This window comes from Tauraco erythrolophus, chromosome 15, assembly GCF_009769465.1.
Source record: "Tauraco erythrolophus isolate bTauEry1 chromosome 15, bTauEry1.pri, whole genome shotgun sequence".
In the NCBI taxonomy this organism is placed as follows: domain Eukaryota; kingdom Metazoa; phylum Chordata; class Aves; order Musophagiformes; family Musophagidae; genus Tauraco; species Tauraco erythrolophus.
In genome coordinates this window covers 247,571-271,438 of record NC_141479.1, presented here as the reverse complement: position 1 = coordinate 271,438, position 23,868 = coordinate 247,571, and the positions used below count along the sequence as shown (strand labels likewise).

General features: G+C 54.2%; 1 protein-coding gene across 1 annotated transcript; it reads right to left on the bottom strand.

Annotated features, from left to right (window-relative positions):
- Nucleotides 1-1,391: 1,391 nt before the first annotated feature.
- CNGB1 (cyclic nucleotide gated channel subunit beta 1) lies at nt 1,392-22,139 on the bottom strand. The gene is made up of 18 exons (XM_086621228.1): nt 21,917-22,139; nt 20,422-20,560; nt 14,083-14,154; nt 12,313-12,470; nt 11,980-12,159; nt 11,052-11,260; nt 10,114-10,164; nt 9,912-9,998; nt 9,491-9,555; nt 8,895-9,017; nt 7,525-7,666; nt 7,133-7,292; nt 6,122-6,219; nt 5,953-6,036; nt 5,432-5,550; nt 4,657-4,803; nt 3,977-4,163; nt 1,392-1,676 (listed from the first exon to the last, which is right to left on the bottom strand). Exons 1-18 carry the CDS (start codon nt 22,137-22,139, stop codon nt 1,392-1,394), a joined length of 2,529 nt encoding a protein of 842 aa, XP_086477354.1.
- Nucleotides 22,140-23,868: the final 1,729 nt, after the last annotated feature.

Sequence of the window (23,868 nt, the reverse complement as noted above, 5' to 3'; positions counted from 1 at the left end):
CGGCCAGACCTGCGAAACCTGCAGCGCGGCTCACGGTGTTTGCTGAACACCTGAGAAGTCCCTCGGCTGCGGCTGCTCCCCGCGGCAAAACCCGCCCCAGCTTTTCCTCCAGAGGATGGAAACCAGCTCCTCTCGATGGAGCCAGCAGTGCTGGGGAGACCTGGCCAGCCGAAACCCTGGGGAGGATCTGCATGGTCTCACCTAGCACCGTCTCGCCCATCGCTTCTCGTCACCTCTCAGCTGACCAGCAGCTTGCTCTGGTTGCCGCTGGGTTTGAGGAAAACAAAGAACTGGTGGTGCTGGAGGAAGATTGGACACCTTGAGCCGGCAGCCAGACATGCTGGCTGCTGACCGGGTGTTCGCCTTCCCATCCAGCACCTGGTCCCAGCACGGTTGGGACAGTGCCTTCACAAGCACCCTGTTGCAACCATGAGCAAGACCAGAGTGGCTTCTCCATGGGAAACGTGGCCAAGAGCCAAAAAAGGGGCTGAAAGGGGCTGGAAGTTGGCTGCTGTGGCAGGTCGCTGAGGTCCAGCAATGAGCTACAGGCTCTGGCCTGACTCTGAAACGCTGTCTGGGAGAGGAGAGCACTTACTGCACTTCTCCTTCCTGTCCCAGCTGGAAACCAACATGGTTTCTGTCTTCCCACACTCAGTTTATCCCTCCAGCAGTGGAGGAAACCAAGGGCTGGAAGGGATTTCTAGGAACATCTCTGCATCCAGCATTGCGCTTCTCCACCCCCGAAAGATGCTCATCAAATCTCTCCATAAGAGCCACCAGTGATGAAGAGCCCACCGCCTCCCCGGGGCAGATGGTTGGCAGGAACTCCTCTTCCCAGCAGCAAACCCAAGGTGGTCCTGGCACCAAGCAAGGACCCCCAAGCATCTTGCATTCTATGCGCACCGGGACGGACCTCAGACTTGTCGTGACACTGTGATTTGGTCTGTGGTCAGCTCATGAGCAGAGTCCACGTCTTTTTTGGATGAATCACTCTCCAGCTGCTGCTGACAACCTTGAGCCCAACGGAGAAACCTTGGGTTTTTTTTTTCCGTGGTTGTTTCTGGCCAAGTGGTGACTCAGCTGTCAGAGGTGAACAACTCTTCACGCTTTATCTGAACACTCATTAACCACCCAGAGCCATAAAAAGCAATCTCTTCAGAGCTTCCTCTCTGTAAGGCTGGATTTCGAAGCGAGAAGGCTGGATGGAGATTTAGTGGGAACATTCGTAGAGACACTCAATAAAAATAGATCTCGAGAGCATGGAAACCTTGCATGGTTCTGGGTCATATGGCAGAGGGTTTGATCAACGGTGGGTGAAGGTCTAGGCAGAGAAGAAAGGCAGATCCTACCTGCAGCACTTAGCGAAGACTACAGCTGCTGCGTGGAGATCGTTAACGACAAAAAGCTTCTACCACAGGCATTTGCCTGACTCCTACTCCCGGCCCAGGACCTGCTTGGTTTTCATTCCTCTTTTTTTCTTCTTCTTCTTTCTCCGAAATCTCAGCAGCAAGGATTTCTTCATCTTCTCGTGCCGTAGCAATCACACGAATGGTGACTAAACTATCAGAAGATTTTGAGAATATTTCTTCTCCCAAGTGGGTGCTTGCTTTGCGGGAGGTGATGGGTGATCTCTGGTGCACTGGTGACTTCGGTGGGATGGGACTGGAGCTAGAATCCTGTGATTCAAAAAAAAAACAACCCCAAAAAAAAAGGCAAAATCAACCTTAGCAGACCCTTGTCCACTACCCCCAACCATGGCATCTGCGCTGTGCAAGCCAGGCAGGCATTTCGTGGAGTTTCACCGCACCGGACCTCATCATCGGGATGTCGGCTTGCTGCCGAGGGCGACTCCTGCGGGAGGGGCAGCTGGGTTGTGTCCCGCACGTCTTGAGAGACGTGCACGGAGATGAGCACAACGAAGCGTTCTCACACCTCCGGCACTCGCTCTCAGTTTGCTCCTGAAGCATCTGGAGGGGTTTATCTTGGCAAAAGCTTGGCAGAAGGGTTGTTGTGAGGGAGCAGCCCCAGACTGCCTCGTCCTAAAGCTTCCTGTGGAGAGGAGCCTCAGAAACCTCATCTACAGATGTGCCATGGAGAGGGGTCAGCTCCTAATACGTGCACCCTCCAACACGGGGTCTGGTTGCCATCGGAGAACACGGTGCCACAGCTCACTGCTGCCTTTAACTGGTTATTAATTAGCGTTAAGCACCGCGTGGCGTGAAGCCACGTCGTGCTTCTGTGAAGGACCGCAGAGACGTGGTTGTGCTCAGCGTCTCGCTGGGTGTTTACCCAGCCCCAAGGCCACGGCGCGCTCCCTATCAGCTGCTCTTTCACCTCCCTTTGCACGTCGGGCTGCGATAGTCCGCATAACTCCACGGTGGGAAGAGTGACAAGGTCTGCATGGAGATACGACCTTTTTTACGAGTTCAGCAGAGACATTTGGAAGGGGAAAAAAAAAAAACACAACAAAGAAGAAGACAGGGTCACTTTGCTTTTCAGTTGCTCATGACAAAAAAGCAAAGGTGACTTCACTGCGGCTCACGCCGAGCTGGCAGGATGGCTGCCTGCTGCCGGGGCCTCGGACAGCCACGCGGTGAAAGCTTTGCAAATATTGACCAGGCTGTGGGTGCTGGGTGCCAGCATCAGCCTGCGTCCCACCGGCACATTGGTTAATTACAAGCGGGTCTGTCTCCATGGCACGGAAGAGCTGTGTGTTGGTGGCTATAGCCCATCTAGAAACTAGACTCAGGCTTAGCTCAGCTTTAGCTGGGTGAAAAGTCAATGTATTTCCCTTTTGTGTTGCAAAACACACCCTGCGGGACAGTGACATTCTCCCAAGGCCACATGTAAGGTGGTGGACTATCCCTTATTTGTGCACGGTCCTGAGCTCACGCCTTCACCAGTGACAAGTGGTGTTCCTCAGGGGTCAGTACTGGGGCTGGTGCTGTTTGACATCATTGTCAGCAACATGGACAGTGGGATCGAGTGCAGCCTCAGCAAGTTTGCTGACAACACCAAGCTGTGTGGTGTGGTGGACACGCTGGAGGGAAGGGATGCCATCCAGAGGGATCTGGACAGGCTGGAGAGGTGGGCCTGTGAGAACCTCATGAAGTTCAACAAGGCCAAGTGCAAGGTCCTGCACGTGGGTCGGGGCAATCTCAAGCACAAGTACAGGCTGGGTGGAGAATGGATCGAGAGCAGCCCTGAGGACTTGGTGGTGCTGGTTGAGGAGAAGCTCAACATGAGCCGGCACTGTGAGCTGGCAGCCCAGAGAGCCAACCGTGTCCTGGGCTGCATCCAAAGCAGCGTAGGCAGCAGGTCAAGAGAGGGGATTCTGCCCCTCTGCTCTGCTCTCCTGAGACCCCCCCTGCAGTGCTGCGTTCAGCTCTGGGGTCCTCAACATCAGAAGGACACGGAGCTGTTAGGGTGGGTCCAAAGGAGGCCATAAAGGTGATCTGAGGGCTGGAGCACCTCTGCTATGGAGACAGGCTGAGAGAGTTGGGGCTGTTCAGCCTGGAGAAGAGAAGGCTCTGGGGAGACCTTCCAGCACCTTCCAGTACCTAAAGGGGCTACAAGAAAGTTGGAGAGGGGCGTTGGACAAGGACATGCAGTGATAGAACAAGGGGCTTTAAACTGAAAGAGGAGAGATTTAGATGAGATAGAAGGAAGAAATTCTTCCCTCTGAGGGTGGTGAGGCACTGGCACAGGTTGCCCAGAGAAGCTGTGGCTGCCCCATCCATGGAGGTGTTGAAGGCCAGGTTGGATGAGGCTTTGAGCAACCTGGTGTAGTGGAAGATGTTCCTGCCCATGGCAGGGACTAGATGATCTCTGAGGTCCTTTCCAACCCAAACCATTCTGATTCTATGATTCAAGGCACCTTAACAACAGTCTCTGAAGTCAGTCGAGGAGAGCAGCGACTCGGCATCTAACAAAGCCAAGCCCAATTACCATCCTCCCTCACACTCACCTGCCTTGCCTGCAACGCCTTCAGCTCCTTCAGCCTCCAGCGGAGCTGTGCCAGTGGCCCTTTGCCCCCCATCCTCCCCGTGGCGGCCAGGGCAGCCTGGAAGAGCTTCGGGGTGTCAGCTTTCGGGGGGATGATCAGAGGGTCTCTGGGTGCTCCTTTCTCATCTTTGGGTTTATTGTTGTTTTTCAGCATTTTCCTACAGCAAGGAAAAAGAGAGATGATTTCAGTCCGGAGATATGTCATATTAGCTGGATTTTACAACGCAGAAAACTCAGGATTTAAATCAGGGATTTTTTTTTTACACCTTGGGAAGGATGGGATAACGAATCTAAGTCCTGCTAAAAAGTGAGTATTTTACCAGATTTTTAAGTGAATGCATTTGGGCCATGTTTGCTCCCCAGTTGCCCCAGCGCTGCGCGGGGAAGCTTTGCAGCAGGGCTGGGCTGGCCCTGGGCACTCCGGCCTCCCCGGCGCGGTGCCGAGGGACGGGTGCCCTCTGCTGAAGCACAGCAGCTCCAGCCCGGCTCTTCTCCTGGGATGGGTGCCCAACTCCTGCTCCTGCAGCAGGAGTTTTCTCGGTGCTTGGCAGAGATAGAAAAATCTCCCCTGTGATCTGGAAACACATATTCTGATTTTTTTTTTTTTTTAAACCCCCCCCTGGGCTAGAAAGCATCAGCCCCCACACGCACTTGGCCTTCTTACGCAGCAGCTTCTGAGACTCCGGATAATGCACCAAAATCTCATTCAGGTCCTTCTTATCCAAGATGAAAAGGTTGGCGAAGCCGTGCGCTACGACGTTCGCCGTTCGGCGGTTCCCCCCTCCTGCCGCCAGCAAGCTGCGAGACACGGCGAGACATTGGCACTGTTACTCACGGGCTGGGCACAGCCTTTGTGACCCGAAAGCTCCCGTTTCCCACCGTGACCCCCCATCTCTCTCTGAAAGAGAGTCACCCAGAGTTTAGTTTTCACCCCCGATGAAATTTCCCCAAGCCCAATTTTTAAAGGATGCTGGGAAACGTTGGCACGGAGCGCTACCCAGAAAAAAAAAAATGAATCCCCCGTTTGGAGGTTTAAATATTGGCATTTCACAGCAGTCTAGTGTCTGCAAACTCCGTCACCGCGTTCCAGGTCGGCACAGGACTTTACATGCCCGTGAAATGGGCAGATTAACAGCTGGGAGGTTGCTTTAGTGAAACACCCTTTCTTGCTCATTTTCCCATCCCTCCATCCACCTCTGCTCACTGTCACTAGCTCCCAGGCAGAACGCAGCACGATGACAAAAACAGCAGAAAAGCTCCAAGAAAAAAAAAAAAAAGCTGTAATTTGTGTAGCAGCCGCTGCTGTTCGTGGCTCTGGATCACAAGGATCAAGGAGGGTGTTGCCCACCTGGCACCCTCCCTGCCCAGCACCCCGGAGCTGTGTCTGAGCCGTGTTTCCCCGGCTCCCTGCCCACGCTGCGCTCACCTTATTTCTCCGAACACGGATCCAGCTTTCAGCGTCACCAGCACAGCTTTGCCGTCGGGTCCCCCCAGCACCTGCACCTGCCCCGCCTGGATGATGTACATCTCGCGGCCGATTTCCCCCTGCAGTGAAGGCGGGTGCTGCGTGGGGTGCCCAGAAACAGGAAAACCCTATGGATGCCCTAACCTGCACCCTGCTGGGCCCTGCCCCCACCACACTGCCCTCTCCGAGCTCTCAAAACGCTTTGTCCTTATGGTGCTCGCTCCGAGCATCCTCATCTAAGCGTCCCAAAGTCTCCTCCAGCTCGGCAGGCTCTTCCCATCTCTCCTGCCACCCATGGCTGCAGCAGAAGAGATCAGTCTTTGCACAAGACCAGCTGCAACCGAGGATGGTTTTGCTCTGAGTTCCCTGCCAGTGAAGCGGCTCAATGCCACGGTGATGGGCCAGGCCTGGCTTTCCTCACTCTGCCCTGCACAGCCCAGCTGTGACACTGGGGACGGAAGGGCCCCCGAGCATCTCATTACCTTCTTACACACGAAGTCATTAGGCAGGTAGACCACCGATCTGAGCCGCTTCAGCATGTCGAAGATCATCTGCCTGTCGCAGCCCTGACCCAAAACAGAGCCAACAGTGCCATTAGTCTGTGCCAGCATGCCAGGCTCCACTGGGTAGGAGCAGCGCCACAGAGGGTACCTGGAAGAGGGCCACTTTGCTCACGATGTTGTAGTTCACGTCGATGGCGATGTCCAGCCTCATCTTGTCTGGCAGCTGCACCAGCAGCTCTGACTCATCTGTGAGATAAAGCAGAACACTGGCCGTTTCCAGCACTCAATCCAAAAGTGTGTCCTTGGCGTGGCAGTGCAAAAGCAGCCCACATTTTGGTGGCAGAGGGCAGGAGCCGGCTCGCCCAGGAGGGTCTCCTCCAGCCTCTGCCCACCCACCAACTCACAGGTCTAAAGCCAACGAGTGGCAGAGAGTTGCCCTTTGCATTATCCCTGCCCTGATGGCTCTCAGAGACAGACCGGTGAGCCCAACCAGCATCTTTCTTGGCCAGGAGAGCAGGCACGGAGGTGCTGCCCAATGATTCTTGCCTACAGGAAAGCTGGAGAGGGGCTTTTTACAAGGACATGCAGTGATAGGACAAGGGGCAATGGCTTTAAACTGAAAGAGGGGAGATTTCCATTAGATCTAAGGAAGAAATTCTTCCCTCTGAGGGTGGTGAGGCACTGGCACAGGTTGCCCAGAGAAGCTGTGGCTGCCCCATCCCTGGAAGTGTTCAAGGCCAGGTTGGATGAGGCTTTGGGCAACCTGGTGTAGTGGAGGGTGTCCCTGCCCATGGCAGGTGGTTGGAACTGGATGGTCATTAAAGTCCCTTCCAACCCAAACCATTCTGTGATTCTATGATTTACTGGTAGGGTGAGCTAGTGGGTTTGCTGTCAGACACGCTCTGGCCAGGGATTGCCAGTCACTGCCCCCTCCCCAGGGACCAGCAGGTGGGATGCTGGACTCAGCATGCTGTGAGCGATGCTGGGTCACTGTGGTGCTGCAACCAGGCGACAACATATATACTCTATAGGTGGGCAAACAAGCCCATACAGCAGAGTAAAATAAGCCACCCCCCGCCCTGAAACTGTAGTGCTATTTGACAGTAACGTTTCAGTTCTGCAAAGCCAAGTGTCGACCCTCGGAGTGGTTGGATCTCACCTAGCATGCCTTGCGAATGCCATGTGTACTCGTACCACGTCTTCACCCGGTTCTGAACAGTTTTGGGGATTCTGTAGAAGTTCATGTATTTAATGGTACTGTCCATGCAGCTCCGATAGTAAGTTTGCCCTGCAGTAGCGGCGCCGACCACGTCTCTCATCTGCATGGGAGGAAGAGGTGGAAGAGGTGTTTTAATTGCTGTCGCTTACCCATCACATAGGTCTAGAGTACCTATGCTGAGTCCTAACAGCATCTGCCAAATCTTTTGTCTTCCACTGGTGACAAGCAGGTCCTCACATGGGGAAAACAGACCTGGAGATATAAACCTGTAGACCAACCCCACCGAAACCTTCCCCACCTGAGGCTGGGAACCCCCCGTGACTCCCGCTCACCTGCCCTATCATGACGGAGAAAGCAAAGACACCCGTGAAGTAGTTCAGCAGCTGGAAGACGATCTCGAACAGCGTCTTGGGGTCTGGCAGGCCCCCGATGGTGATGAGGGTTTTGACTGCCCAGTAGTAGCAGCGGATGTAGCTGGGGAGGAGAAGAGGAGACAGCTTGGAAGGCATTTCTGGCGTGAAGGCCAGCTTCATCCCTCAGCACTGAGCTTACATCCTCTGGCCACGGCACGCCAGAGCCTGCTGAGAGTAGTTATGAGTGATGAAGGGAAAATTAAGGGGCTGCAGACTCCCCACCACGCCTGCAGGTGCTTCTGGAGATGTTACAGCAGCAAGGGGACATAGGGACCCTCCAGAAGCCTTGGTGCGAGAGGCTCAGCTGCTCTGGCTACTCTCATTTTCTGCTTCTTTCAGCCCCGTTACTATAGTCAAATGAATTCTTGATTCCCTGTTCTTGGGCACTCCCTTGGATGTTATATTTACACCTAGAGATACGTACAGATATGTATATCACACAAAATAACTAAACAGCAGCAACACCAGCATGGGAAGTTGAGCACTCGAAGGGCGGGCAACACCGGCACTAAGGCTGCCTGGGTGACCGTCACTTGTCCCCACCTACACCCTCACCTCACTGTAAGTCTTTAATGCACTTGCTCATCCCTTTTTTTGCAGGAAACTAATTTACTGCATAGTGCTAAATTAATTACACGCTACTCGGTGGTTTATTTTGCCCATGTTGTACATCAGGCAGGTGTGGGCATCCACTGTGAGGCAGCGTCCGGCTCATGAGCCGAGTGCTCCCCCTGTGGCATCTATCACCAACGGTGCAACAAACACATAACACGTGTCTTGGAAATGCCATGGCGAGGGGATGCGGTGGCCAGTCCCTGTCTCACACTCTGGGAATGAGGGTGCTGGTCTGGTCTGCCTGACACATGGCACCTAGAACACACGGCTTCCAGCCTCCATCCTGACCTGGCAGCAGGTCAACATGAACAGAAGCAGGGCTCACACCGCCATCCTGCTCAGCCAGGGCAAGTTTCCTTGTTTCCCAGCACCAGGTTCCCAGTTTTTCAGCCTCTTTGACCTGCTGTTGCCTTCCATCTGAGTCCAGCTGCAGCCTCCTCATCTTGCAGCACTGCATGTTACTCCACATCCCATCTTGTCCTGTGCCATGCCATGCCATGCCATGCCATCCCTCCTTTCCCTGTCATTCTCTCTGCCTCCACATCTTCTCCTGGCACCTCCAACCCTTTGCTTCAGGATTTTTTATGAACCCAGCTGTGTCCTAATAACTTCCTTCTTGCTCCAGCTCATCACAGCAAGCTGTGCTACATGAGGACCCAAGCCCTGGCTTGTACCTGTTTCCTTCCCCATCGTAGACCCAGGTGGTAGAGCCCAGTCCTTCGTAGGCTGATGCCCAGTAGTAGAGGCAGGAGTTCACGTGCAAGCTGTACAGTAAATAGGCAGTGGTCCGGATCACTCTGCAAGACAAAGGAGAGAGCAGGAGGGGAGATGATATGGTGTCTGCTGGGAGAAACACATCAGATCCCTGTCCCCGGCATCAAAACGAGCTTTGAAGCGACGAGCTGAGTGGTGGCCATGCAGGTCCTGACAAGGCAGGAACCACAGAGCACCCAAACACGCGGCCCCACTGCTCCCTCCTGCAGCCCTGCAGCTTCAGAAGTGTCAGAAAAAGCAGCGTATCCACTGGTGGCTCCTCTTGACAGCCGGCACCCCGTCCCCATCGGGTTAGGCAGAGGTGATCCTATCCACATGGGCTCCAGGACCCCCACATCCCTCCTGCATCAGCCAACGTCCATGTCAGCTGGTCCAGGGACAGTGGGAAAATAAATCAGAAACCCAGAAGGGATGCACACCAAAGTCAACCTTCTTCCCCAGCGGCACACAGCAACTCCGCGCGCTCGCCCGCCCGCCCTCCCTCTCTCCCTCTCACCTGTAGATGTACGCCTTGCTCAGGATGGCCTCCAGGCGGTTGTTGAACTCGAAGAAGGCCATGTACTGGGGGGAGAAGGAAAGCAGAGTGCTCCAGCTCCCCCCGGCCCCCGCTGGGAGAGTTACATCCCCACAAAACCCCGCTCCCCCTCTGGTTCCCTCCTGCAGCGTCACCTGCCGTGGCCAGATCTGGCTCCATCTGTAAGTGCCCTTCTATTCAAATGTGAGCGTGTTTTAGGATTGAAATGAAGTTTTTGCCCAACAGCCCCGCAAAGCCTTCGGGACAAGACTTCCTGTCCATTCCACAATCCTCTTGTCATCGTCGATGAGCCCAGCAAGCCAGAGCTCACCCAAACCAGTGTGGGACTCCTTCACATCCACTGAAACTGGTGTCCTGCCTGATTCCATAAGCTCCGACTCACCTTCAGACAGCGAGGGAAGCGCAGGAGCGGGTTGACACCGACTTTGAAGTAGAAGAAATCCAGGGGCAGGAGGCACACCACATCCATCTGAAAGCCACACAGAGAGAGAAACCTCTGCGGGGATCTGCAGGCACGGTGGGGTGGAGCCGCAAGCTGCGGTTCAGATGAAAGATTCAGCTTAATAAATAAAATTACATCAAACCTTAAAGCGTTGTGATCGCAGGTAGTTCTCTTTCATGGCCTTTTTATCGGTCTGGTTGGGAATAGGAGGGGGAGAGAGAGAGAAAGGTCAGTCATTGCTTGCAGAAAGGAAAGTCATGGCCAACACGGTCATGCCTGGCTTTCCTCTTCTGCACCACACACTGCCCTCATGCCTGGGAAGGGGAGCAGAGCAAGAGGAGCAGAGGACCTGGCCGTGTGCCATCTTCCCTTCCCATCTCAGGACATTCCATGCTCCTTTTGTATCCCAGAGAACACACACCGCAGTGCCAGCACCACAAAAATCAGCGTTTGCAGGCGGAACCTCCCCTGTCTGAGCATTTGCATGGACAAGGGGAAGGCTGTACCCTCCAGGTTTTACTTTTCACAGCTTATTTAACTCTATATGGAAAAGCGACGGAGGGCTGGCGCTTATCTCAGATGCGCGATCTCTGCGCTCCGAGCGCAATGGCTTTTGTCGCATGGCTAACGCGGTCTGTGCTCCTGAAAATCAAGCCCAGGGATTATCATGCCGTCTGATCTCAATCAGCGGTGTGCGGCTGCGCTGGGGCCGGCGGCGTGCTCCTCACCGCACCGCTGGCAGGGCCGCCCTGCGGGACCCTGAGCATCCCTGAACGTCCTTGCCCAGGAACGGGGCCACCACGGATCACACGCTTTCTAGATGGGCTGGAAAAAATGAACTTTAGGGAAAAAGCACATATGTTTGGTGGATAAGATGGCTGCCAGCTTATCCACTACATGGCAGGAGAGATGCTTGCAGTCCTCCAAGAGTGGACACAGCCCTGATGGCCACAGCCATGGTGGGAGAGCTTGGAGAGCTCAGAGCCTGTGACCAGCACCATCCACGCCACTGGGGGTGATGGGGACGGGAGGTCCCCGCAGCCAGCCCCCCGCAGTGGGACGCAGCGCGTTGCCACTCACTATTATGTCCCCTCCCCGGACAAACTGCAGCCGGGTTTGAAAGACGAGGATGTCCAGCAGATAGACGAGGTCGCAGAGGTAGTCCACGAGCAGCCAGCAGTGGATGTTTGCCGGCGTCTGGTAGGGGAAAGCCCAGCGGACAGGGATCAGCCAGCAGTTCCAGTTCCAGGCCATGACAACGAAGAACAGCCACAGCACGTACATCAGATCTGCACACAGGGCATCGCGCCGCCGTTAGCTGAGCACACGTCCCTTGTCCGTGCCAACCCACTGGGCACAGGGGTTCCATCCCTGCCCTGCGAGCAGGACGGCTCTTACCGACGGCGTTTGACTGCAAGCGAGCCCAGCTCTAGATGTAAAGCGAAGAGCACGGGTCGCAGAGCACGTGGCTTTTTTATCAGAAAGCCTCTTCTAACTTTGCCAATCGAACCCAGTTCGCTTTTGCTTTGCCCCCACCACACCGACTCCCCTGCTTCGCTTCGCTCTCCTGCAGGCTGTGCTGAGCCAAGCGCGGCAGCCCGAGCCTGGCGGCTCCGGAACGGCTCCGGAAGAGCAAAGACTAAGGAAGGAGCTGGGCTCCTGCGGGGTGCCCACTGCACAGCTGTTTTTTCTTTTGTGATTTTTATTTTTATTTGGGGTGCCCAAGGCATGGGGACAGTGTTTGCACACTAAAAACCCTGAGAAGCAGAAGGCGGCTGCCCCTTCCCTGCCCGGTCACGCTCCCAACACCCACAGCCACTGCGAAGCTTTGAAGAAAGCCTGTGCCTTGAGGGGGATTGAAACCTCTGGTGCTCAGCAGATAGGTGTTAGGTTGCTCCTTGCTTAGTCATCCTCCCTTCTCTACCAGGTCTCAGCTTTTACGCCTCCTCCCCTCCTCTCCCACCAGCTTGCCCCCAGCCCGGGCGCGCGGCCGTGCCCCATCACTCACTGGTGAGCGGGTCGATGCTGCTGGGGAGCTGGCAGTTTTTCAGGCGGTCCAGCCAGGGCCGGTACTTGAAGGTGCAGCACAGCATCTCGCAGTAGTGCTCGTCCCCCACCGGCTCGTCCCCCTGCGGCTGCCCTCCTGGGGGAGGCACCGGTGCTGCCACAGGCACCGGCTTGGCAGGGGCTGGGAGAGGCCACACACAGTTATTTTAAAGAGCAGAAAGATCTTCTTGCTGCAGTTTGGTTTAAGGTCTCTACATTGTTAACAAAGCAGCTGTCTCCGTGAAAAGACAGCGCATGTGGGGACCCGTCAGCTCCCAGCCCCGCTCAGACTCACATGCCGCAGGGCTCTCCTCCTCTGAGGTGACATCAGGGTCGGTCAGCTTCTCCTTCACCTTCTCGGTCCTCTCTTTGAAGAGCTTCACCAGCTCCTGGAGCCGGTTGTTGATGATGGTGCTGCTCAGGCTCGTGGCTGAACCGATGCGCTCGGGCAGGCTGTGAGGAGACCATCAGGTGCTTCATGTAGGAAAACCCAAGGGCACATTCATGACCCATTTTTTAACCTACAGGATCCTGAATTGGGATTTACCCATATCTCTTTGGCTATTGGTTGAGGAGAAGCTCAACATGAGCTGGCACCATGCGCTGGCAGCCCAGAAAGCCAACCGTGTCCTGGGCTGCATCCAAAGCAGCGTGGGCAGCAGGGCGAGGGAGGGGATTCTGCCCCTCTGCTCTGCTCTCCTGAGACCCCCCCTGCAGTGCTGCGTTCAACTCTGGGGTCCCCAACATCAGAAGGACATGGAGCTGCTGGAGCGGGTCCAGAGGAGGCTACAAAGATGATCTGAGGGCTGGAGCACCTCTGCTATGGAGACAGGCTGAGAGAGTTGGGGCTGTTCAGCCTGGAGAAGAGAAGGCTCCAGGGAGACCTTCCAGCACTTAAAGGGGCTACAAGAAAGCTGGAGAGGGACTTTTTCCAAGGGCATGTAGTGACAGGACAAGGGGCAATGGCTTTAAACTGAAAGAGGGGAGATTTAGATGAGATAGAAGGAAGAAATTCTCCACTCTGAGGGTGCTGAGGCACTGGCACAGGTTGCCCAGAGAAGCTGTGGCTGCCCCATACCTGGAAGTGTTCTAAGCCAGGTTGGACGAGGCTTTGGGCAACCTGGTGTAGTGGAAGGTGTCCCTGCCCATGGCAGGGGGGTTGGAACTGGGTGATCTTTGAGGTCCCTTCCAACCCAAACCATTCTGTGATTCTGTGATTCCGTAATCAGAAGAGCACAAGTTAAGGTGGTTTCAGTAAAACACCATCAAGCAGCACCAGCCTGAGCCTCACCCTTGCCCTGGGGTGTGACATGCCCTCAGAGAGACTTGGGACACATCAAGATCCAAGGCTGGATTGCGTGTGCTTGGGAGAAGATAAAGCCCTTGAATTTATAAACTATATTGTCTCTTTTCAGCCTCTATCAAAACTAGGTTGGATTCAAACTGGGATGCTTTACCCATCATGACTGAGAAGCATCACTATGCGAGAGGACAAAAGCTACAGCTTGTTTGCTGTAGCTTCAGGCTGGTGATAATCGGAACAACAATTTCTGCCTAGGAAGAAGGTCAAATCCTGCACCATGAAGAGATGCAGACCCTACCCATGTCTTTGCTTCCCATAGAGGCCATCTCCCTCCCAGGCTGTCCCCTGGGGCTGCAGGGAAGCCAGGACCTGGGGTGCGGGGTGCACAGCAGGTGCTCATTTCCTACATGGAAGAAAGAGGTAATTTCTCCACAATCAGTGAAAACAAGATGCCTTCATAGTGCCATAGCCTGTGTAGATCGAAGGTGCATCTTCTCTGTGGTTAAACCTAGTTGTAAGGAAAACACTTCTACCTGGATACAGGAAAAACAAGGGAGCAGATTCTGCTCCAGGGAGCATGGTGATCGTTATTTTTGGAGAGGGGATGCATTGGTCATCACACAGTGCTAGCCCTGCTGCGGGCACAGCTCTCCCTCTGGTATCCCAGCATTTCTAGGATCTTTGCTATTTCCACCCAGGCCCCAGGATTTGAGCCCCTGGGATCTCGGCTGATTTGGAGACCCTCGGGGTCCCACCACGAACCTTTCCCTCTGCTCCTCGTCCCAGCCCAGCAGCGCTCGGTCCAGACCATCCTTCGGGGTGACCAGGTTCCTCCTGTGGACACAAACACAGCGACTGAGACTCGGCTTGTCCCCCATCCTCAGCCAGCTCCTCTCCCTCTCTCCCTTCTCCTCCTCCCAGGTCTCATTTGTTTCCACTTCCCCTTCTCCTATCAGGGTCAGTTTTCTCCTAATTTTTGGCATTGCCTGAAGTCTATGAGACCAGAGCACCCTGCTCCTTTGCTGCTAAAGCCCTGTTCCTTCCTGGGCACCACCGAGCCCACGGCTGCATGGGCGTGCAGCCACTTGACCCATTTTGCAACCTGTTTTGGGCACCTGGCAAGATGCACGGAGGGTGGGCCCCGCTCCGTGCCCGTCCCCGGCGCCGCACCGTCGCGCTGCAGCACTTTGAGAGGCAGGCAAGGAGAATGCAATACCAGTAAGGCGCAGCAAGAAAGTGAAATCTGGAAAGAAGGGAGGGTAGCGGGGACACCGCCCGGCTCAGAGCTGGCTCCATTGCACCTTAAACCCTCGAGACTAAAAGTGAATTGCAGAGCTGCGAGTACGTAACATGGACCCTCTAATGGCTGCTGATACCTGCAAAGCCCAAGTGCAAAGTGCAACAGCCAAGGACTGCTCTGGGTTCAAGAAAGGCCCTATAAACGCTGTCCTGGAGATGCTGCGCCATGGGCAGCTGATGTCTTCCTAGAAAAAGTGTCCTGATGGCTCCCTTTGGCACAGACACGTTTCTGGGACAACTCCCTTATATGTGGGCAAGTAAAGTGGCAGAAGGAGATCTGCATACAAAGGCGACAATCACAGCAAAAATCTGGACTGCTTTGCAAACCTGCAGTCAAGCCCAGAGTTCCAACTGCGACCAAGGAATTGTCTTCTGCCACCACAGCTCTTGCTCTAAACTAAATTTGCATTGACCCTGGTGCAAAACGGCTCATTGCCGTGTGTAGAGCATGGAGGGAAGTTGCAAGTCTCCTGAAGAAAGCCAAATGCAGTGAACCCACCCACCCACCAGCCTTGCTGGCTCTCGGGCATATCCTGCTGGGAAGGAGAGCAGATGAACAAAACCAACAAAACCTTCATTCCCCAAGAGCACAGCACAGGGGCAGAGGAAGACTGCCCACTGTACTTGAAGACCACCGCCCACTGTACTTGAAGACCAGGTTCGAGAACATCTGAGGAACTTGAAGGTGCACAAGTCCATGGGACCTGATGAGATCCATCCGCGGGTCCTGAAGGAACTGGCGGATGAAGTTGCCAAGCCACTGGCTATTGTATTCGAGAAGTCGTGGCGGTCTGGCGAGGTCCCCGATGACTGGAAGAGAGGGAACATAACCCCCATTTTTAAAAAGGGGAACAAGGAGGACCCGGGCAACTACAGACCGGTCAGCCTCACCTCTGTGCCTGGCAAGGTCATGGAGCAGATTCTCCTGGGAACCATGCTAAGGCACATGGAGAGCAAGGAGGTGGTGGGTGACAGCCAACATGGCTTCACCAAAGGCAGATCGTGCCTGACCAACTTGGTGGCCTTTTACGATGGGGTGACAGCATCGGTGGACAAGGGTCGACCAATGGATGTCATCTACCTGGACTTGTGCAAAGCTTTTGACACTGTCCCGCACGACATTCTTCTCTCTAAACTAGAGAGGCATGGGTTCGATGGATGGACCACTCGGTGGATAAGGAATTGGCTCAATGGCCGCACTCAGAGAGTAGTGGTCAACGGCTCAATGTCCAAGTGGAGACCGGTCACAAGTGGCGTCCCTCAGGGGTCCGTGTTGGGCCCGGCCCTCTTCAACATCTTTGTCGGTGACGTGGACAGTGGCATGGAGTGCACCCTCAGCAAGTTCGCCGATGACACCAAGCTGTGTGGTGCCGTCGACACGCTGGAAGGGAGGGATGCCATCCAGAGGGACCTTGACAGGCTGGAGAGGTGGGCCCGTACCAACCTCATGAAGTTTAACCAGGCCAAATGCAAGGTCCTACATCTGGGTCGTGGCAATCCCAGGCACAAATACAGACTGGGCGGAGAATGGATCGAGAGCAGCCCTGAGGAGAAGGACTTGGGAGTACTGGTGGACGAGAAGCTCAATATGAGCCGGCAATGTGCTCTTGTGGCCCAGAAGGCCAACCGCGTCCTGGGCTGCATCAAGAGGAGCGTGGCCAGCAGGTCGAGGGAGGTGATTCTCCCCCTCTACTCTGCCCTCGTGAGACCTCACTTGGAGTACTGCGTCCAGTTCTGGAGTCCCCAACATAAGAAGGACATGGACCAGTTGGAGAGGGTCCAGAGGAGGGCCACGAAGATGATAAGAGGGCTGGAGCACCTTTCCTATGAGGACAGGCTGAAAGAGTTGGGGCTGTTCAGCCTGGAGAAGAGGAGGCTCCGGGGTGACCTTATAGCGGTCTTCCAGTACCTCAAGGGGGCCTACAGGAAAGATGGGGAGAGGCTGTTCAGGAGGGCCAGTTATGATAGGACAAGGGGTAATGGTTTTAAAATAGAGGGAGGTAGGTTCAGGTTGGATATTAGGAAAAAATTTTTTACTATGAGAGTGGTAGAACACTGGAACAGGTTGCCCAGAGAGGTGGTGGATGCTCCATCCCTGGAGACGTTCAAGGCCAGGTTGGACAAGGCCCTGAGCAACCTGATCTAGTTGGAGATATCCCTGTTCCTTGCAGGGGGGTTGGACTAGATGACCTTTGAAGGTCCCTTCCAGCCCTAACCATTCTATGATTCTATGATTCTAAGACCACCAATGCCCCTGTTAAAGTACCCTCAGATGTGGATGGAGACATTCCCAAAATCACATCAGTTTGGAGAAATAGTCCCACCAAGGTCTGTGGTGTTGTCAGGACAACATCCACCACCTCTCCTTCATCTGCAGTCCTTCCCCTGCCTCTGTCCCCTTGGGGTATCGTGCTGCCCCACTGCCCACCCTCATCCATGAGCAAGCCCAAGATGTCCATGTCTACAGCCCAATGGCCTCTTGCTCTGTAAGGTGGACCCTGCAGACACGGTATTGTCATCCCATCTCTTTGCCCGTGGCATGGCTCCCCACGGGCCACAGCGCTCGTGTGGTCACCCTCCAAGTACATGCAGAGCTTTGTGTGTCAGTGTCCATCTGGAAAAAAATGCCTCATTTTGCTTCAGATTAATGGATGCCCTCGGAAAGATGTAAAAGGAGAGAAATGTCCCCAGGAAGGCTGTAAATCCAAAGGCATAAGAAACATCCCTTGATGCTCTGCGGTGCCTGTGGCTCACCTGTGTTCCCCGTAGATGCAGATGTGAGAAGGAGCAACAGGTACCCGAAAAGTAGATTTTGGAAAATAGTGGGTGAAGGACTCAGAGGGAACCTGGGATGTTATGTTAAGTCCCATGGAGAAGCTCAAGTACGTGCAACCCTAAGTCCAAAACCCTGTCAAGTCTAGAAATTTCTCACTCATCCGTGGAAAAAAGGGAACCTGCGTGATAATTCCCTGGAAAACATTCAGTCCTTTGATACAGTCCAGCTGCAGAGGATGTTTTTTCAGACAGGACCTCTGGATCACTGGTCAGAATGGCACTAAACCCCACATTTTTTTCCATTGATGTATAAAGACTTCAAACTGCATCTCCTACGATACGAAGCAACCCAAGAGAAGCACAGCCAGTGAAGGGGAGGAGTGAGTGTAGACCAAGTAAAGATGAAAGATCAAATAAATAATTAAATAACTAATAAATTAACAGTAAAGGAATTACGACGGTGAAACGTGCAGCACGGGTACAAAGAGCTGCACGAATCCCCTTGCACAAATGCAGGAAGCCAAGTAGGAAAGAATCTGAATACAAGCAATAAAACCAGAAATTGCCACCCCAAGAGACCCGGCAGAGAGCGCGACTGCCTGAGCAGAGCGACAGAGCCAGCGACACGAGGCCAGCAGCCGCTGCCGGGGCTTGGCCATTGCTGTGGACCACGGGTGGCTGCTCTGATGCTGCCCAGAAGTGAAGCCTCCAGCTGTGCTCCAGTAGCCCTGCGGCACTGGCCACCACGCAGCCACCCACTGAACGGCCAGCTGTGATGGAAGACCCCCGTACAGCCCAAACATTGCTCCATTTGCAATGCCCTTGGAAGGCTGCGGCCATGAGCACCGGGCTGCCCGCCAGCTGCCCAGAGCAACGTGGGGCGCACAGGGGCCCTGCCCATGTGGCATTGTCCGATGTATCCTGGTATTCATCACCTGCAAGAGCCCGTTTCCAGGCACCGGTTAGACAACACGTGGCTCGTTTGCAGCGAGTCTTTTGTGACACTGTCTAAACAACGTTCACCCTAATCCTTCACAGCCCCATGTGGGGAAAAAACCTCAAGGCTGTGGCCAACAGAAGTGACTTAGGAGAAATGGATGATTGCTCAATGCAGAGTTGATGTCCTCTTCCTCTGAAAACACCGCCCGGAGTGAGGGATTTTCCTTCTGGTTCAGACTGATGAAATTTTATTTCTTTATGCAGCGAAACAGGAGTTGCTTGCTTTTAAAAATCTGCAGCTCTACCAAGGGGTCTCCAGTGTTGTCTTGAGAGACACTACCTGGAGACAAGGCAGAAACGTTCATATGATCTCATGCAGAACTGCAAACGTACAACCTGCTTCAAGAAATTGATAGAAAAGAGCATGAGAAAACAGGTGCTCCAAAAAATAGCTCTTCTGGGGAACCATAGGATCACAGAATGGTTTGGGTCCGAAGGGACCTTTGAAGATCATCTTGTCCAAGTCCTCTGCCAAGGGCACGGACATCAGGTTGCTCAAAGCCCTGTCCAGCCTGGCCTTGAACGCTTCCAGGGATGGGGCATCCACAATATCTGTGGGCAACCTCTTCCAGTGTCTCACCCTCATACAACATTTCTTCCTTACGTCCAATCTAAACCTCCCCTCTTTCAGTTTAAAACTGTTGCCCCTTGTCCTGTCACTACAGGCCCTGACAAAAAGTCTTTCTCCACGTCTCTTGTAAGTATTCAATAATACGTACTGAAAAGCCACGATAAGGTCCTGATAAAAGACAAAGAATGATGGTGGGGACAGAATGGTCCATAGATCAGTGGATCTAAGTAAATCAAGGCCGTGCCTGCGGGTTGCTGGACCCTGGGCTCCAAAGATGCCCAAGATGTGCTGGGACACATGATGTGGGTGTTCATGTGAATTGTTGCCCATTTTCTATGTCGGTTGAAGACGCAAGAGAAAGCCCATCACCTTGGCCCCGGTTCTGAGCGAGAGCTGCTGCACCTGCTGATGGGACTGGAAAACGTGGACATTTCTGTCCCAGACAAATAGCCTGGCCTGTTCATTAACCCCGGAGAGGAAAACACATCCCGAGCAGCGGCTGCCAAAGGTGTTTCCCCAGACTGGCCCTGAGCACGCCGTGGCTGAGGCCGTGAGCCTCGGCTGCTCGCCAGCCATGAGCTTGTTGTCGCAGGAAAATTTTCGGCGCTGGGCTAACACAAAAAAGGCAGCGAGATTCAGTGGGATTCAAATAATTGGCCTCTTAACGCTGTCAGTATTTGCACTGCAGGTATTTCACATGACTCCTTGGCCTCCGCTTTCCCAGTTTACAAAGCTGTTCAACAGACTGGATTATGGACATTTTTACCATCATAGTTTCAATTCCTCCAGGTGCTTGTTTACTAAAAGATCCAAACTATTAAGTGAGGATGAATACAACACCTGCCTTTCAGCACAGAAAAAAACACTTGTTTTTTTATTTTTAATCCCCTTCAACAACGAGCTTCAAAAAAACCCCAGCAACCAAAAACCCATCAGCTTCTTCCAGCCTCAATTTTAAAGCTCAGTTTTAATCCTCCCCCTCTCTGAGCATCCTTGATCCAAAGGCACAAAGCTGGGGGGAAAATGCTGCAAACCCTTCCAGCAAGAAGAAAATTGTTGGTTTTTACAATGAAGATCCATATCCAGCACACAGCCCCTGCCATACTCTAAATTTGCGAGCATGGACACGTGGGACAACTGACAAGTGGGATCTGACCACAGCCTAGAGATCAAGCCCACCTCCAGAGGACACATAGACAGGGCTGGCCCTGGCCACCCAAAAGTTTTAAACAAAATTTAACCTTTTAATTAAAAAACACAAACAAGAGGCAAGGCTTTTGCTGTCTGCCCTGCTTTGCACGGCGTGACACCCGCCATGCGCACGTCACTCCGGCTCCGCTGTCCAAACCTGCCAGAAACTGGTTGCTCCATATGGTTGTATAAATTTTCCCATACCAGCACCATCGGGAGGGGTGGGACACATGGAAGCCAGGGACCACGCCTGGGTAGAGCCGTACCTGGGGGATGCTGGTGCCATGCCGGGCACCTCCAGCATGTTGGGAGCATCGGCAGTGGGCACCGGTAAGTGGGTACGGTGGTTCTCCGCAGCTTCACCTCCACTGTCCACATCCTTGATGTCCACGGTGGGGTAGTCGCCTGGCCCGTAGAGAAGACAAGAATTGCAGGTGAGTGGTGTAGGGCCAGCCTGCCGGCGGGGTGAACCCCCGATCCCCATCGCCTCGGCGGAGCTGCCCCCAGGCCCCACGGTGTGCCGGATGGACTCTCCTTTTCCCTCCATTCCCTTCTTGCCCAACACTCCGTTCTCGTAACACTTTGGAGCATTCTTTCTCTTTTTTGCCCAGTTTTTAACACCACAAGAAGTGCCACCTGCTTCCCTTCTGCTTTCCCACTGCTCTGCAGTGATCACACCTACTTCATGCAAGCGTTGGGTCCCTGCGATGGGACAACACTGTTGCTGTTCCCACCCCAAGGATGGGAAAAACGATGGCGATGAGGATGACCAGCGGCAGGTGCTATGCAGGAACCCAGCATTTCCAGCTGCAAACCTGCCTCCCAGGGCTTAGAGAAATCTCCTGGGTCTTCCAAACATAAACATACGGATCGTGCAAGCTCCCAGTTGCACAAGCGTTTGCTTGTCCTGCAGAATAAGGCACTATTTAAACTGTTGCAACTATCTGTTGCAGAGGTGGTGACTGCTTCCTGCCATAAGCAAGGTCAGAAGCAGGAAGGTTGGATGTTTATAGTGGGTAAGGAGAGATGCCAATTGCCCCGGGGGGGAAATGGCACCCGGGGGTATCTTGGCTAGACCCCGCAGCCAGTCGGGCTGTGAAGCATCATCCCTTTTCTGAGCTATAGAACAAAATGCAATGAGTCCCTGTGGGTTTTCTTCTGAGGGGTTGTCACATGCCTGGAAGACCCCATGTGTCCCCTCCTGTCCCACGCTGATGTGGGACCCGTGGCTCAGAGCGCGGCTCGATCAAAACACCGCGAAAAGGCCTGGTTTGGGTTGCAAAGGTTAAGGAAAAGCAGCAGAATTTGGCTCGTCGGTTAAAAACAAAGCAAAGCGAAGCTACAGAAACATAATTGGTACTTTTGGGTGAAAAGGCAGAAATGGCAAACCTCCGTCTTACCGTCCTCTTTGCACGAGTGGGTTGCATGAATGCTAAGGAGAAAGCTGCGTGGGCAGCAGATGTTTAACCCTCTGCCTGCAGCTCCTTAGGGAGAGTTTTGGCCAAGCAGGTCTAAACATACAGCATATCACTGACAGGTATCGGCCAACACTTTCTAGGGGTGAGCTAGCAAGGCACGTAGTGATGAGGCGAGAGCAGAAAACCCATGAATTTTGTTCCTCGGCCTCTGTGCTGCAACATGAAGAGCACTCTTATTTATTTTTTTCCCCCAAAAAAGCAACAAAAAGCAACTACTTCAGGAATAACCCCTTGCCCCCCTCAAGCTACGCAAGCCCATTGTCAAAGCCGACATCTCTAATACCTAGAGGGTATCGCTCCTCATGGCAAAAATTGGGGTTGACAACTCCAGCCTTTGGCTTGCTGGTGACAAGGACAGGGATGCGGGAGGCCGCGGTGGCTCGGTAGCTGGGGACATTGGGGAGCTGCTCTAGCGTGCCGCGGCCGGGAGGGGAGGCGTCCCCGCCATCGAGCGGCTTGTCATGCACCAGCCGATCTAGCTCGACGTCTCGGGCACGCTTGGACATGCTGCTAGGCGCCTAGGTGCTTCAAGCAAAGGACAAGGCATCTGCAGCTGCAATGAAACACAGAACGGTTTGAGACGGGGCAGTTATGTCAGCACAGAGAGATGCAGGGCTGCTGCGGTTTTTGGTGCTGCCTGCTGCCCACAGGTGTTGGCAGCACCAGGCAGTGGCAGTTGGCATCCTACTGCGGGCTTTTCTAGCGTGGCTGCAAGATTGGGGTGCTCTGCAGGGCTGCATGAGCAGAGAAACTCCCAACCTGTCCCAGGGCTCAGGTCAAGCGATCCCTTGTGCACCTCCCCAACGTTGGTGGACTTACACCAGCGATGGGAGCTCATGACCTAATTTTCATTACCCGCTCATCACCTCCGGAGAGGTTATACTAAAATGTGCTTTATGCCACCGGTTACTTCCCGAGTTGAGCAAAGTGGCAGAGAAAAATCCTTTTTATCCCCTGGCTACGTTCTCCAGCTGAAAGAGGAACTCTCCTTTCACGCCAGAAGACATTGCTTAATCAACAAGACCAAGCACTGCGCAAGCACCGGCCGTTCGGCCGCAGCTGATGGCAACACCGCCGTCGCGCCGGGCCCACGCGATGCTTGGAGCCGGCAGAAAGCCCCGACGGCCCACGCAGGCCCCCGCGGCAGAAAACTCAGCCGCCCGCTCCCGGACCGCGACCCGCGGAGAAGGAGAAGCCGCGTTTTCCCCGCGCCGGGCAGCGCGTCGCCTGCTTCGGCTCACCGCGGTCCGACACTGCGCTGCCACGCGTTACACCCTCGGCATCGGCTTCTGCAGCTTCGCCTGTCTCCTCTTCCACCTTTGAAAGGAAAAAAGTCCTTTTAAGGAAAAAAAGACCTGCTCCATCAGTAGAAGAGCAGACCTCGCAGCTTGACAGGGTGCCCCGTACCCCCCCATCATTCACCACCCTCTCAGCTTGTTGTTCAGTGCCAACATTTTGGGGTGAAAGCACTCGTCCCTTGGTGCACCGCTACTGCTGCTGTCTCACGTTCAGAGGTGGGGACATCTTGGTAGGCAAAATTCCCAGTGCCCATCCCGGTCCCTGCCCCTCGCCAGGGCACTGCATTCCCTCGGACAAGCTCTGAGCCCCTGGCACACACTGGGCAGCGAGAGCTCATTGCAGACCTGAGCTCAAGCAGGGAGCGATGCCGTACCTGTACAAAAGCACCTTCCAGATCACTTATCTCAGCTTCTTCCAGCTGCTCAAACCTGAGGGCGTAGACCTCATCCACACTCTCGTCAGCAGAGAGACAAGGCGACTGGAGCAGGGCTCTGGATGGGAGAGACAAGCGCCTGAGCTCACTTTTGCCCTTCCTGAGGCTGGGCACTTTGTGGATGGGGGCCTACAAGAAGGCTGGAGAGGGACTTTTGACTAAGGTGTGTAGCAAGAGGACCAGGGGCAATGGCTTTAGACTGAAAGAGGGGAGATTTCCATTAGATCTAAGGAAGAAATCCTTCCCTCTGAGGGTGGTGAGGCACTGGCACAGGTTGCCCAGAGAAGCTGTGGCTGCCCCATCCCTGGAAGTGTTCAAGGCCAGGCTGGATGAGGCTTTGGGCAACCTGGTGTAGTGGAAGGTGTCCCTGCCCATGGCAGGGGGGTTGGAACTGGATGATCTCTGAGGCTCCTTCCAACCCGAACCATTCTGTGATTCTATTCTATGATTCTATGATCACGTCGAGGCATTACGTCAATGGAGACAATGCAGGGCTCTCCCAG

Bases quoted from the DNA above. Each gene is read 5' to 3' on its own strand.
- CNGB1 (XM_086621228.1), bottom strand. From the start codon at position 22,139: ATGTCCAAGCGTGCCCGAGACGTCGAGCTAGATCGGCTGGTGCATGAC. The intron at 14,155-20,421 runs GTACGGCTCTAC...TTGTGTCCACAG, and splicing joins ATGGCACCAGCATCCCCCAG to GAGGAACCTGGTCACCCCGA. The intron at 12,160-12,312 runs GTGAGTCTGAGC...GGCCTCTCCCAG, and splicing joins GGAGGAGAGCCCTGCGGCAT to CCCCTGCCAAGCCGGTGCCT.